We start from the raw sequence: 15764 nt of genomic DNA on the forward strand, positions 1-15764 counted from the left end.
AAATACAAAGCCAGATGTGCTTCACGTCCTTCTTTTGCCCTCAGACATATAAAGACATTCTTAACCCAGCCTTTAAAAGTATCTAGTGAATTATATTCTTAAATTTAGATCTTCAGAATAACCTATTTCATTAGTTAATAATTAGTTTTCATTAATATTTGTGGTATAATTCCTTTATTTTTTCAATATGGTTTACTAAATGTTCAACTTACTATATTGAAAACACATTATTAGAGTAGAGTAGAGTAGAGTGGAGTAGAGTGGAATAGACTAGAATGGAATAGAATAGAATAGAATAGAATAGAATAGAATAGAATAGAATAGAATAGAATAGAATAGAATAGACCAGACCAGGCTGGAAGAGACCTTCAAGATCATCGTGTCCAACCTATCATCCAACACCACCCAACTAACTAAACCATATAATAAACTCTCACAGTTAAAAGAGAAGACCATTATGCTTCTGCATAGAAAACTTTTCTTTTGAGGGCTAGATCAGCCAAAACTCTTCAATGTTTCCTCAGGAATTTTTGGGTCTGAATCCTTTACATAGTTTTCTTTTTGTCATCTCTGCTGCTTTTCTGCATCATATGATACAGGACTCAATGATAGGCATTGACTTGCTGGACCACGTCCAGAGAAGGGATATTAGCCCGTTAAAACAAAACAAAACACCCAGTAATGGAGTCACCATCCCTGGAGGTACTGAGCAGATGCAGAGATGTGGTGTTTAGGGACCTTGGACTCAATGATCTCAAGAGTCTTTTCCATCCTAAATGGTTCTATGATTAGTAATTTCCAAAACCAACAAGTAGAGATAATTTTGTTCCAGGATTAGAAAGGGTACACATCATTATAAGTTCATCAGCCTCAATCTTAGATGAAATAATTCAGTGACTTACATGAGAGTTAATTAATATCCAATTAGAAAGGATATAATTAATAATATTGGAAGGAAAGAAATCTGGTCCAACTAAGTGCATTTTTATATTTTGTTTTACTGACAAAGACAGAAAAAATTCTGTAGCATGGACACGGTCTCAAGCTGCACCAGGGGAAGTTTAGGCTGGAGGTGAGGAGAAAGTTCTTCACTGAGAGAGTTGTTAGCCATTGGAATGTGCTGCCCAGGGAGGTGGAGTCACCGTCCCTGGAGGTGTTCAGGAGGGGATTGGATGTGGCACTTAGGGCCATGGTTTAGTCATGAGGTGTGTGGTGACAGGTTGGACCTGATGATCTTTGAGGTCTCTTCCAACCTTGGTGATTCTGTGATCAGGCATCTCACTAGTAGTCCAGTTAAGCAGGTACCAATCTCTCAAGGAGCTGATACGTATGGTTCAGTTTGATTTTTTGCATTTCCAAGAAATAAAACAAGCTCAATTTGTCACTTTATTCTCCATTCACCTTGACTCCTAATGCAGGAAGGTTTAATAGAAACAGAAAAATGAATTTAACAAGATTTAATTTCAGGCCTCTGGGGGTAGAAATGAAAATAAAAGGCTACTACAGCTCTAGTTCACATTTTGAAACTCAAATGTTTCTAACAGCCTTCACCACACCTTACATGCAGTTGTTGTCATAGGAACTGTATTGGAAAAACTATATACTTGGAGTCCATAGACTAACCTTTGTAAGGCCAGGTGTATTGAACTTAAGATACATCCCGCTACCTCTCTGCTTTAGATTCTCTTGGTGCTGCTTGGTGTTTTAACATAGATTTAAAGGCTTCAACTGAGTCTATTTGCAGGTCAGTATTTAGTGATTTCTACTGTGGCTATGGTATGGTAGATCTTCTTTGGCCCTGCTCCTTTCCTCCTATGGTATTTATTACCCTCAGATCTCAAAGCAAGGGCAGTATATTATCATCACTTTTATATGGGTAAACTGAAGAAGATGGAGGGAACTTCCCAGCAGTCATGAATCAGGCCATAGCCAGAGTCAAATCTCCCCTAGTACATAATTCTTTATATTTTTCATATTCTTTCCTCTCCTCACCAGCTATTTTTACATCTATAAGAAATACCAAAACAAACACACAAAAAGTTACAGCCTACAAATCCTTAGGAGCTGTGTAGATGAAAATCAGAGATGGGTAGCCACCCTTTCATCTTCCCTCTGAATTTTATTTTCCTAAGTTTAATAAAAAGTTAGCTGACATAATCCCCTAGTGCTCAGATTTCTAGGCTCAAATGTACCAAAGAATGGCTCTTCCATTACATCTTTCTCAGCACAATGGAACATACGACCATTTGTTTCAGAGAATAACATAAATCCAATGTTATAGTCCCCAAAGGACAAATTTTAAGTATTAAGAATGACAGTGACAGATGATTTTTTTCACCTTAATTAAAAATAACTCAAAGTGCAGATGAAAAGGAAGTCACATGTCACATTAGCAAACTGCCCTGCAATACTGGTAATGATGCTCAACCATGTTGTACAAATAAATCACTACGAATAACCTATGCAAGAATCAATCATTTAGAAGTTAACAACGTAGAGACTAACTCATACCTGTTTCTACACAGAGACAATACACTGTGGAGTATCTGTGCACATTGTTCTGCACTACTGGAAGTCCACTGAACTGCTTCCATTCATCTTCTACATGTCACATAATTGTTATTTGGAGATAACACATAGCCTTCTGTTGTCTTACTTTCAGCCTAGGGCAGTGTCCCATGGTTATAGTCATCCCTCCTCAGCCCCTCAGCAATAGCAGTCAAAGTGACCCCTGATGTGTCACATTATGTATACATACCACATGGAAAAAGAAGATATTTGTTCAACTCTCCCTGAAATAGTTTCTTTCTCTAAAAGAAATATTTTTGAAGCAATTCAAGCAAAGACAGCTCTGCTCCCTCCTGTGCTGCATATGTGCATATTTTTCAGAAGACTAATTATGTTTTTCAAAGCCCTTTTTCTCTTAGGCATGGAGAGTGATGATGTAAAGTTACAAGATCTGGACTGTAAATCAGTGCAATTTTAGTCTTTTATTTAGATTTTCTTCACAGATCATCTTCTGATCTCCTCTGTGAAACGGGTAGAGCTCCTTCCTTCCACCTTGCATTGGGTAGATCTGAAAATAGACTCTTCAGGTTTGAAACTATATGGTAGTTTTCTAAACTCCTAAATGACCTTGTGATCACAGAATCACAGAATGTTTCTGCAGGGAATGATTCTGTAGGGAAACAAACAAACTCAGACCAGCCCTTCATTGCTATTACCTATACCCTTCTTTCCATTCTTTCTTCTACATCCTGATTTTTTTATCTCTGCAGTCTCCAATGTTAAGACTTTCTTAATTATTGAAAGAGGAAAATACAATGAAAATTAACACTTCAATAAACCAATCAATGCAGTCAAATTTTCCATTTACAGATTTGCCACTCTGGGATAATAACAGCAATGCAACTGGAATTGTATTAGAATAGAATAGAATAGAATAGAATAGAATAGAATAGAATAGAATAGAATAGAATAGAATAGACCAGGTTGGAAGAGACTTTCAAGATCATCGCATCCAACCTATCATCCAATACCACCTAATCATCTAAACCATGCAACCAAGCACCCTATCAAGTCTCCTCCTGAACACCTCCAGTGATGGTGACTCCACCACCTCCCTGGGCAGCCCATTCCAATGGCCAATCATTCTCTCTATGAAGAATTTCCTTCTAACATCCAGCTTAAACCTCCCCTGGTGCAGCTTGAGACTGTGTCCTCTTGTTCTGGTGCTGGTTGTCTGGGAGAAGAGACCAGCCCCCACCTGGCTACAACCTCCCTTCAGGTAGTTCTAGAGAGCAATAATGTCTCCCCTGAGCCTCCTCTTCTCCAGGATAAGGAACCCCATCTCCCTCAGCCTCTCCTCATAGAGCTTGTGCTCCAAACCCCTCCCCAGCTCTGTAGCCCTTCTCTGGACACATTCCAGCAACTCAACATCTTTCCTAAACTGAGGGGCCCAGAACTGAACACAGCACTCAAGGTATGGCCTAACCACTGCTGAGTACAGGGGCAGAAGGACTTCCCTGCTCCTGCTGGCCACACTGTTATTGATACAGGCCAGGATGCCACTGGCTTTCTTGGCCACCTGGACACACTGCTGGCACATGTTCAGCCTACTATTAACCAGTACCTCCAGGTCCCTTTCCACCTGGCTGCTCTCCAGCCACTCTGACCCCAACCTGTAGCGTTGCATGGGGTTGTTATGGCCGATGTGTAGAACCCGGCAATTAGTGCAGGTGGCTAATGAAGTCATCAGCAATGATTTTAACAACATTGGAATACAGCACATAAACATAGGAGACAGAAGAGGGCAAATTATTAAATGTGGTATTAATTATTACATTGGTTAAAAGATGGCAGCAATCAAAAAGAAGTCACCTTTCCACTACTCCTGCTATAGAAGTCATCTTTTGTTGTCAAAAGATAAAGAATGCACATGTGCTGCTGTGCAGGAATTTGGATTTTACTGTAATCATTCAGATTTTTTGTCTGAACTGTATGATATTATTCTTGTATCTATTCAGTAATTTTCTCCTTGAAAAATCCAAGCAATTGCCTTATGTATTTAGTCTTACAACTGCCTTCCTGCCAGTAACAATTGTACTGGATAAGAAAAAGAACATCAATACACCAAGATAGATATTTCTAAACAATTTCTACTTTCCCTTTGAAAAAGAAAAGTGAAAACTAAATATCTGAAGCAGAATCATTTCCAAACTGCCTCATTTATTTGAAACAATCTTCTTGAACTGATTAAATAAGGCTATATGAAAATCTCTGTCTCATTAAGCATTGTATTACCTTAAATGGCTGTAAATTCACTTTCAGGTCATGCTTACAAAATGAGGAATAATTGATTTTATTACAGAGGGAAACTTGTTAATGGCATTTTATAGAACTCAGATCAGTCTGATCCAAAGCTTTTTGTCTTGTGAATCAAGGCTGACCTTCTAACATTTTCAGTAGTCATCTCTCCCAGAATCACCATTGAATTCAGTTAATAATGCAGAGTCTGGGAAGAGCTGTGTTTGCTGAAAACACCACTGCTTTCATGGTTTTTAAAATCCTTTAAGATTTCCCCACAATAGTAACAGAGAGAAAAGGCTAGACATCAGATTGTTAGAAATAAATCATTTGTTATCTCTTCCTCCTTGTGATGCTTCCTCTTAAGTTGTCTGATCAGCATAGTATTGACGACTTCGCCTAAGTTACATTGATTAACATGTGCCCTCTCACTCTATTCACTTCCATAGTATGAAGTGGAGAGGCAATAGGTATTAATTAGATATTTTCCATTATAAACAAAATAGTCTTCCTACATTTAACTAACTGGCATGTTCAAAAAACAGCTTAGTCAAACATTAGAACTAAGTAACAAATTAATTCTGCTAGAAAGCTTATTAGGTGCTGTTCAATTCTGTCAGAGCCTTGTCCTCTGTTGCTGCAAGTAGTGTATGCTACGCCAGCAGGTTGGGCTTCTGCCATCTTTTCTGCCACAGAAAAAGGTTTTGCAGCAGTGTTTCCTACTTTAATTGATACTTTTACAATACTAGCTGCAGGAATGTGGTTGTGATACCATGAACATACATTGCTGTTAAAACTAGCAGGACAATGCTGTCTTGTTCAATCACTGGATTGAGGGGTTCGTGATAGTTATGTCTAGTTTGTCGGGACATCTCAGTAACAGGCTAGGCACTTGTCTCTAGGGAAGAGGAGCCTGCACACTACAGAAACTTTTCATCATTATTATCCCATTTGTCAAGCTATAGACAAATAGTCACATACGGCTGGCGCCTGAGAGGCAATAGAGCACGAGCCTGAGGGCCAACAGACTCAATGCATTTTTAAAACTAATTAATCTCCCATGCTTCCTCCCTCCTCTCTTGCTATCTGCTTTCATTTTGATTTTCCTGAATTGGCATCTGGGGTAATATTTGTTGACAATAGTGTGGCTGTGAAGCTGAAGCACAAGTCCCTTAAGCAGAGGCCTGTCAGGGCTGCCCCTTCATCCAATGCTGTGCGCTGCCTTAATTGGCCAAGGTCAACCAGCTTTCTCTCACTATATTTTCATAGTCCCTGGGTGAAAGGACAACTCCAGTGAACGATCCAGTGGGTCTAGGGACACTACAATTTTCATTTCTAGTGTAGTTTTAGAATATTTTTTGAAACATTTTTTAAGGTGTGTTTTTTAAGGGGAGGTGTTTTTTTTTTATTTTAGAAATGACAATTCAGAAGTTCTGGAGAATTCACTGCAGTTGGAAGACTAATGCTTTTCTTTTTGCTCATTGTTTTAAAACGTGTGGCAATGCCAGCGACGAGCAGTGTCAGCAACCTGGCAGTGCAGGCCTAGAGCCTGACATGGTGGCAGGCCATGCTCAGCATGAGTGCAGAGCCAGCTATCAGCGTACCAAAACAGAGCAGTGCCTGCAGCACTGTAACTAAAACAAGACGCTGGTAGCTAGAAACATAGCAAGTTATCTTGGGACAACAGGACATGCACCTGCATCAACAAACCTCGTGTGTCATCAGTAGTTGGACCAATAATCTGTAATAGTGTGATGTGTGGTCACTCACAGGGAACCAATGAGTCCATGCCAACAAGGCACCCTGAGTTTATATAAGTTGTGGTTTCCCTTGCTACGCACTTCTTCTGCCTGTCCTATCTCTTCTCCTTCCATGCTTTACCTTGCTGTGCCATGCTCTTACCATAGGCCTGCGCCATAGGCCTGCAATACTGGAACAATAAAGGATCAATACCTGATCATATTCAGTATTCAGTATTCAGTATCACTAAGGTTGGAAGAGACCTCAAAGATCATCGAGTCCAACCTGTCACCACAGACCTCATGACTAGAGTAGGGAGGACATATTGGTTAGCCATATTGATTCCAAGAACCTCTGTCCCGAAAAAACATACTTAAAATAAAGTAATAAACGAATGATGTACATTTCTTTGCCAAGAAAATGTAAATGGCTCATTATTTATTCATGTGCCTACTGTACAGACATTGTCTAGAACTTGGGGCGCATGCAGATCATTAAAATGTAATTAAAATCTAATAACAACACATTGCCACCAGACTGGGTGTAACCCATTGGCAAGCACTGCTCTTACAGTGCTATTGTACAGAAAACTCTGTTGTTCCCTACCTTAAATTTTATATGCTCAAACACATGCCTTCAATAAGATTGAGGGAGGAAAACCTGCAAAGTGCCCAAGGGGAGTCAGTAGGAAAATTGCTGATCGTGTACTGAGCAGTGAAGGCCACAGAAGAAAAACAAAAGTGGTTGTGCTTCTGTTTGTTTGGGTTTGTTTGGGTTTTGTGTTTATTTTATAACATAATGACATCTACAGGCACAGTCATCAATCAGTTGTTCAGATGAAGAATACAGATTCCTACACTGACCCATGCACATTCACCTTAATGATAACACACATGAGAATATTAGACAAGGAAGTTTCAGGAGCATTCTAGTATAACTCACAAAGTATAGAATGCAAGAGAGAAACACCTTTATAATTCTTCCAAGGAAAAATGTGAGTGAAGAGATGAGGTAACACCATGGGATTACCCCTAAATTAGGACAGAAATAGAGAGTTTAAAAGATTGTGAACCTATCTTCTAATACTTCCCCCACCACCACCCCCATTATTGAAAAGCAAAGTTCAATCTTCATTAGCATTTGGTAAAACCCAAAAATATTGTCAAGCCTGAGAGGAGTGCAGAAAACCTTCAACTTATTTGGTTGATACACGTACCCATCAAAACAGTAGGTCTGGAACATTTTATATATATGATTTGATCATTGATATATTACAGATATGACAGAGAATTTGTGCTGTCTTGTCTTCTGTATATGACATAGTAGAGGTTTACTGAGGAAACTTGTCTGTCCTGTAGAGTTAGCAATCATTTTCTACTACAGTTACTTAAAAGACCTATTTCTGTTACTCAGCATCATACTCCCCAGATGAACTAAAATTTTCCTCTAAATCCCACTTTTATTAGCACAAGCAAAAGTGTCAGGGTATGGGATGGTTCTGCCTTTCCAATGTTCTCTTTGCCATCACCAGTTTCATGCATACTTAGCTCTACAAATGACCAATAGAAGGTATTGACTGATTATAAGTTCTGCTTAGTTTGAGGGAGAGTCATTGCAGTAAGCATGACCCATCCAGCTGTTGTGAGTGGCCAATGCTTTTATAAGAACTCACAAAAGGTGGATGTCAATGGGTCCATGTCCAAGTGGAGGCCAGTGACATGTGGAGTCCCTCAGGGAACAGTGCTGGGACCACTCTTGTTCAACATCTTTGTTGGTGACATGGACAGTGGCATTGAGTGCACCCTCAGCAGGTTTAATGATGACACCAGGCTGTGTGGTGCAGCAGACATGCTGGAGGGAAGAAATCCATCCAGAGGAACCTCAGCAGGCTCCAGCCCATGACAACTTAGGAGGTTCAACAAGACAAAGTGCAAGGTCCTGCATCTGAACTGGGGCAATCCCAAGCACTGATACAGGCTGGGCAGTGACTGGCTTGAGAGCAGCCCTGAAGAAAAGGACATGGGGCTGCTGGTGGATGAGAAGCTCAACATGAACCACCAGTGTGCACTTGCAGCTCAGAACCAAGATCATTTATTAAAACCAAGATCACATCCTGGGCTGCATCAAGAGAAGCATAGCCAGCAGGTCAAGGGAAGTGATTCTCCCCCTCTACTCGGCTCTGGTGAGACCCCACCTGGACTACTGCATCCTGTTCTGGAGCCTCTATTACAAGAAAGATATGGACGTGCTGGAATGTGTCCAGAGAAGGGCCACAAAGATGATTAGAGGGATGGAGTGCCTCTCCTATGAGGACAGACTGAGAGAATTGGGGTTATTCAGTCTGGAGAAGAGAAGGCTTCAAGGAGACCTTATTGTGGCCTTCCAGTATCTTAAGAGGGCCTACAAGAAAGCTGGGTAGGGACTTTTTAGGGTGTCAGGTAATGATAGGACTAGGGGGAATGGAAAAAAAATAGAAATGGGTGATTCAGATTGGATGTTAGGAAGAAGTTTTTCCCCATGAGGGTGGTGAGACACTGGAACATGTTGCCCAGGGAGGTGGTAGAAGCCCCATCCCTGGAGGTTTTAAAGGCCAGTCTGGATGTGGCTGTGAGCAACCTGATCTAGTGTGAGGTATCCCTGCCCATGGCAGGGGGTTTGGAACTAAATGATCCTTGAGGTCCCTTCCAACCCTAACAATTCTAATTCTAATGAGCATACTGAGTCTAGTCTAGCCCAAATATAACAATCTCATTATCATAACCTATTTGTCGAGACAAGTCTAGTCTTAACAATTCTGTACCTGAATTAGGTCATTTTGAGCCTGCCTTGTTATTTCTATGTATAGTTGTGCATCATGGATCTGAACGGAGGAATTTTAACTAGAGAAAACCACTGCACTGCAGTTGGATTTGGTTTCCTACATGTAGCAGAGCTGCAGTCCAAAGCCACAGTTTGAACAGAAACACAGCTTTCACATTCCTTTTGCATACCCTGAACAGTGAGAAACAATCAGTTTGTGTTTGCTCCCAAAGTGACTATGTCCAAAGTACACACAAACAGGAACTCAGAATAGCTTGGGAAAAACAGTATGTGATGTGACTTTCTCCAATTAATAGGACTAGGACAGCTGTGTAGGAAATGGAAGAGTAGGACAAAACCTTCTGCACCTTGGTAGAAAGACTTTTATTTCTGCAGCTTTCCAGTTTAGCAACACACTATGCAGACATCCAGAAGATGTATGGGAAGGACTGTGATCCCCATGGCACCAGCATTAATCTTCTTTGGTGAAGCATTTCTCATGAACACTACAGTTTTATAACACTAAAGGGGAGGCATAAAAGATGTAACAGTTTCCAAAGTGAGAAAGATCTGCTTTATCCTTTAGAAAGAGATTTTTTAAAGTTGTGGTTTAACATCTGTACAGATGTTACATGCTGTTGAAAGATTATGTAGCAGTGCTCTCTCCAGATGGCGTCATCCCTTTGAGGCAGGAGGGAGCACACATCTGTCTTACGCTGTATGCATCAACACTTTGCTCCGTCTAACAATGGGAACAGTTGCCTTCTATTAAGCTCACGCTGAAAGCTTTTGAATAAAAGCCTTAAAAAGCTCAGCTGAAAGTATTAATTCTGAGGGAAACATGCAAATCTGGGTGAGAACTTCCATTTAATTTTAATCTCACTATGGTAAACCTTGTAATTAAGATGATTAGATGACTGAATAAAGCCCTATGTTTATATCCTTTAGAATGCCACTATGAAAAAACATAATCCTGTTTGTAGGAAGAAAAAAAAATTAGAGGCCTTTTAATATGGAGATACCAATTACCAGCTGGTAATTAATTAACCTCTTGCTTATCAGGGTACCTAAGAGTTAACTGTCTAGGAAATCCATCTTGGAGAAAAGACTAATGGGTGTGAGGAAGAAGTTATCCAGAATCAATATATTTCATAAGAGAGAACTACGAATTTGCTTAAAACAACCAAAGCTGCTGCAGTAGACACATTAAAATGGTACAGAATTCCCAGTGAAGTCAGAGGCAGCAGGCTTGTCAGGGTTTTTTGGTTTGGGCTTTTGTTTTCTTCACTTTTTGAAGTAATGGTCCAGGCAAAGCAGGAGGTGAGAATCTGCTGGTGGCTGTTTGTCATAAGAAGTCTGTACAAAATTGTTTTTGCTGAACTATTTTTCTTCACCATTCTAAAAGAGAGGATACTGTCTCTCTCTCTCTCAAAAAAAACCAAACCCAACAAACCCCAAACAAAAACCAACAAAAAAATATCCCTCATTTTGCTGCTTAGCTATTTCTCGGCAAAAAATGATCATAACTCAACAAAGTCATTTATTAAAACCAAGAAATAATTCTCTTATTTGAATCTGCACTGCAAACACTCTGAATGTATTTCATGTGTGCTTTATTATTATTATTATTTCCTCTGTGAAATATTTGGACAACAACCTAATGAAGACCTGCATAAATAATCTATATATATATATGTCTCACAAGTTTGAGCTTGTTTGTTTATTGCATTACCTCTTGATAATATATCACAGCATTAATAAACAGAAATCAAGTCTGTATACCCAGGAAAGTTGGTTTCTGATTAAATTCTTGTCAAAAGAAATTAGTGTGGTATTTTTTCAGTCAGTGGTGCTTTGCAAAGACTTTCAGATTTCTCTAGGATTGTGTTCTGTAAGTCTGGAATGTAGATATTATTCAACCAAAAGGATTTTCTTTATGTTCGATTTGAAAACATGTTAATAAACCTATACCATTTTCAATAGAGTGTTCATAGAATCATAGAGTCAATAACGTTGGAAAAGACCTCAGAGATCATCAAGTACAACCTATCAACCAACACCATCTGATCAACTAAACCATGGCACCAAATGCCCCATCCAGTCTCTTCTTAAACACATCCAGTGATGGTGACTCCACCATCTCCCTGGGTAGCCCATTCCAAAGGCCAATCACTCTTTCTGTGAAGAACTTCTTCCTAACATCCAGCCTAAACCTCCCCTGGTGCAGCTTGAGACTGTGTCCTCTCGTTCTGGTGCTGGTTGCCTGGGAGAAGAGACCAACCCCCACCTGGCTACAACCTCCTTCAGGTAGTTGTAGAGAACAATAAGGTCTCCCCTGAGCTTCCTCTTCTCCTGGCTAAACACCCCCAGCTCCCTTGTTTATTCATTAAGTTTTGTCTTTGTTTATCCCACAATGATATTGTAATTTCCTAAATGGGGTCAATCCTGAAATTTTTAGCCAAGTTTATTAGTTATTGACTTTAGAGATTGAGGAATGGGATACTGCTGAAGGATGAATTGCTTAAGAGGTTGTAGAGAATGATTAGGTTTTTTATTGTATCATTCATTTATCTCCTAAGTCAGTGAAAATTATTTCTAAAGGTGCTGATGAACGTGAACAAATCAATGCAGTACAGTTTATGGAGTTCATCCACAAAAAAATCCTCTGTCATAAAAAAACATTCCCATAAGTCAGGGTCTTGTTAACATTAGATGATCACATATTTCAAACATGTTTTCAATAGTCCTTAGCTTAGATATATGAACTACAGTAGCTTAATAGTCATGGAAAAGTTTGTACCCCAGGTGATTTTTAAGGGTGAAAATTTCTTAGAACTATTTAGAAGACAATATCATCTTTAAAAGTCAGACACAGAAACTAAAATGGAGCTTCCAAAACTGAATAAAAAGTACTTTTAAATTGTGGTTTGGAAGTTCTTGCATGCAAATCCTCAATTTCCCCTGCTCTGCAATAGGATTTTCTCTCTGGAAGAGAAGTTTTGTATTCACTCCATGATTTCAGAATGGAATTCACACACTTTCCATTAAAGTTCTGCTTTTGTCCCAAATTAATTTTCACAAACTGACTCTGGTCTAGAAGCCTTCTTTCATTAATGTCTTGTACCTTATTGCCAGAGCCTTGTGAAATGATTATTGCTGAAACATCACCAGGTGTGGAAGTTTTTGGAAGGCCACGGAGGTAACTCTCCCCTTTCCGAGAAGACTTCAGCTCCTGTGTTAATGCCACTTGCAGCTCCCATTGCAGTACACAAGGACTCACAGTCCCTCAGTGTTTTGCAAGTGTGGAGCTGGAGGAAAATTGCATGTCATTCTACATTAGACAACAAACAAATTAAGAGTGGCCAAGTCACCTTCCCACTCACATGAGGTAGTTTTATATCTGTGCAATTTTACAGTTATTAGTGAATTATCTCCGCTTTCAGGTTTCTTATTACTTCTCTACATCACACAGCATATGGCATAGCTGTGGTGACAATAGTATGCCAACAAGGGCTCAAAATATTGTCCTGAAAGTAATTTTCCTGCTGGCATATCATACCAGTACTCAAACAATATAAACTAAACCAACTGAATGCCGCCTGTGAGCACAGTAGTTTCCACAGCAGGGATTTTGCTAGCCCAGCGCTAAAAATGAAAGGTACTGCTTTTTCACCATCAGAGGCAATGTGTGTGGCACAGCAGAACACTGCATTGGAATCTGTCTAAATACAAGTTTGAAAGCATAATTGTAGAGACAAATTTATAAACAGTTTCATGATACACAAGATACCTTTTGTGGCATGACAGCTGTTAAAAGGTGTATGACTACTCCACTATTTATGCCCATCTATCCTTACACTCCCAGTTTGTTTGGGGAAATTGAGTGGAGCTGTGGTGTTGAAACCATCTTTCACTCTTCTGCCTACATCTTTTCCCTCTCAGTTTACTTATCACGATCAAGCCTTAACATCATGCACTCCATTTCACCACAGAGACTGTAATGGCAAACTCTGAAATAGATTATAAAGGCAATCATAACAAAAGAACCTACTCAGAAGAAGAAAAAGTAGAGAGTTGGCCAGAAGATAACAAACTTTAATTACACTGATATTTTTTATCCAAGAATAATGAAATAAATAGAAACTGAGCATATTTCTCTGACAGAAAGTCAGAGCAGATTTTTTTTTCTGCAGCTTTTCCATCTGCAGGGTGACATTTTATTTCTTCATGGCTCAAATGTGGAGGAAATAAAAATCCTTTGTGTCATTTCCTTTCTTTTATGAGAGGGCACAGTCTCCAGCTGTGCCAGGGGAGGTTAAGGCTGGATGTTAGGAAGAAATTCTTCACAGAGAGAGTGATTGCCCATTGGAATGGGCTGCCTGGGGAGGTGGTGGAGTTGCCATCTCAGGAGGTGTTTAGGAGGAGACTTGATGAGGTGCTTGGTGCCATGGTTTAGTTGATTAGATAGTGTTGGATGATAAGTTGGACACAATGATCTCAAAGGTCTCTTCCAGTCTGGTCTGGTCTGGTCTGGTCTATTCTATTCCATTCTATTCTATTCTATTCTATTCTATTCTATTCTATTCTATTCTATTCTATTCTATTCTATTCTATTCTATTCTATTCTATTCTATTCTATTCCATTCCATTCCATTCCATTCCTGAAAAGGATGGGCTATACTGCAGCTTTGAAAAACAAGATATTCTGTCTAACATTATGTTTCCAGATCTTATATGATATCTAAATATAAAGATGCACTTAGCTATCTGTATGCATTGCAGGACTGCCAATCTGAGAAGCAAAAAAGTAACCTCTCTGCAACAGCTACACTTTCATTGGGGAATCCTCAGGCATTTCACAGGATTTCTATTTCTGCAGACTATCAATGGTGCAGTTGTACTAGAAACTGAACCACACAGCAAGACAAAGCCAGCAAAGTCATGGTGGTACTACTGAAAATAAAAGACACTTTGTATTCAACAACAACATCCTGACATTGACATGTAGAACGAATTCTGAAAGGCTTCTAAACTCTAAAAATCTTCAGTGACCTCAAAGCAGCACATTCCCCACTGATGGTGCAGAGAGTATTTTTGTTACATTGAAGTTTTATGCTAGGAATAAGACAGACCTGTAAGAGAAATTGTGTTGCTGAGGTGCAACTGGCAGTATACAAGAATTAATTATTCTTTTGGGACTCCAAAACTGTCAGCAGAATGGTGAATATTCCATTTTTCAGGTTTTACAGTCAAATACACATTGTGTGTAATACTGAGCATCCAAAAATGACCAAACTGTAAAAGACCAATGCACATACAAGCTGCAGTCTGCTGTACCTGGTGAATGAAGTGGAGGAGAGCACATCAGAACAACTCCTTGACCTTCACGCACAGAAACAGCACTTCTTGTCCGACCACTGAAGTTCCCCAGGTCTGTTGAAAGAACAGAGCATTTTAGTTAGATTTTTGTTTTGTGACTACTGTGACTTACATTTTATTTCTTATTGTAAACTTGAGAGGTCCTTTTTTTCATACTTTAATAGAGGAGACCTTATTGATGTCTACGGCTACCCGAAGGGAGGTTGTTGCCAGGTGTGGGTTGGTTTCTTGTCCCAGGCCACCAGCACCAGAACAAGAGGACACAGTCTCAAACTGTGCCAGGGAGGTTTAGGCTGGATGTTAGGAAGAAGTTCTTCACAGAAAGAGTGATTGGCCATTGGAATGGGCTGCCAAAGGAGGTGGTGGAGTCACCATCACTGGAAGTGTTTAAGAAGAGACTGGGTGAGGCACTCAGTGCCATGGTTTAGTTGATTAGATGGTGTTGGATAATAGATTGGTCTTGATGATCTCAAAGGTCTTTTCCAACCTGGTTAATTCTATTCTATTCTAAATCTATTTCCATGAAAAAAAAAAAATCCATGCTGCATTAGCCCTTTATCATTCTTTATATTGCACTTACATGCAGTATCAAAGGAAAAGCAGCAGACAATACATACACCATTAAAAAACCCCAAACATTCAATAGTGATTTTATTTCTTCTTACCATATTCTGTATGGGATTTTTTCACTGGTAGAAATGCATACACACTAAAAAAATAAGAATAAATGAAGTGGAGTGAACACCCTGGCTAACATTCAGACTGATGATTTTGCTAACATCCTCTAGAGAGGGCACAGCACATTGTTGTGAGAAGAAAGGAAAATCAGTCACATCAGTTCTAAACCCAAATCTGGTCTACAATGCATTTACTCTTTTAAAAGTTTTCCTCCATCAGAGGAATGAGGAACATTTTACTTTTTGTACAAAAAACTTTTGAATGGGGCTGCAGGGTGCTGCTATAAACAGTTCATTGTGTTTATTTAAAGCCTCTCAGCCAGAAGATCCAATTACTCTGTTTACCACAGGGAACACTGGACC

The 15764-nt window shown here is 39.5% G+C and overlaps 1 protein-coding gene across 5 annotated transcripts in view; it reads right to left on the reverse strand.

Moving 5' to 3' along the window:
• The window catches only part of CNTN5 (contactin 5), a 661195-nt gene that overhangs the window by 180630 nt on the left and 464801 nt on the right, over positions 1–15764 (reverse strand). For all 5 annotated transcript variants that reach the window (XM_054164542.1, XM_054164541.1, XM_054164544.1 and 2 more), the window contains one exon: positions 14683–14778. In XM_054164542.1, coding sequence (XP_054020517.1) covers positions 14683–14778 — 96 coding nt within the window. The remainder of the gene's footprint in view (positions 1–14682; positions 14779–15764) is intronic.

This window comes from Dryobates pubescens, chromosome 10 (assembly GCF_014839835.1).
Source record: "Dryobates pubescens isolate bDryPub1 chromosome 10, bDryPub1.pri, whole genome shotgun sequence".
Classification (NCBI taxonomy): Eukaryota; Metazoa; Chordata; class Aves; order Piciformes; family Picidae; genus Dryobates; species Dryobates pubescens.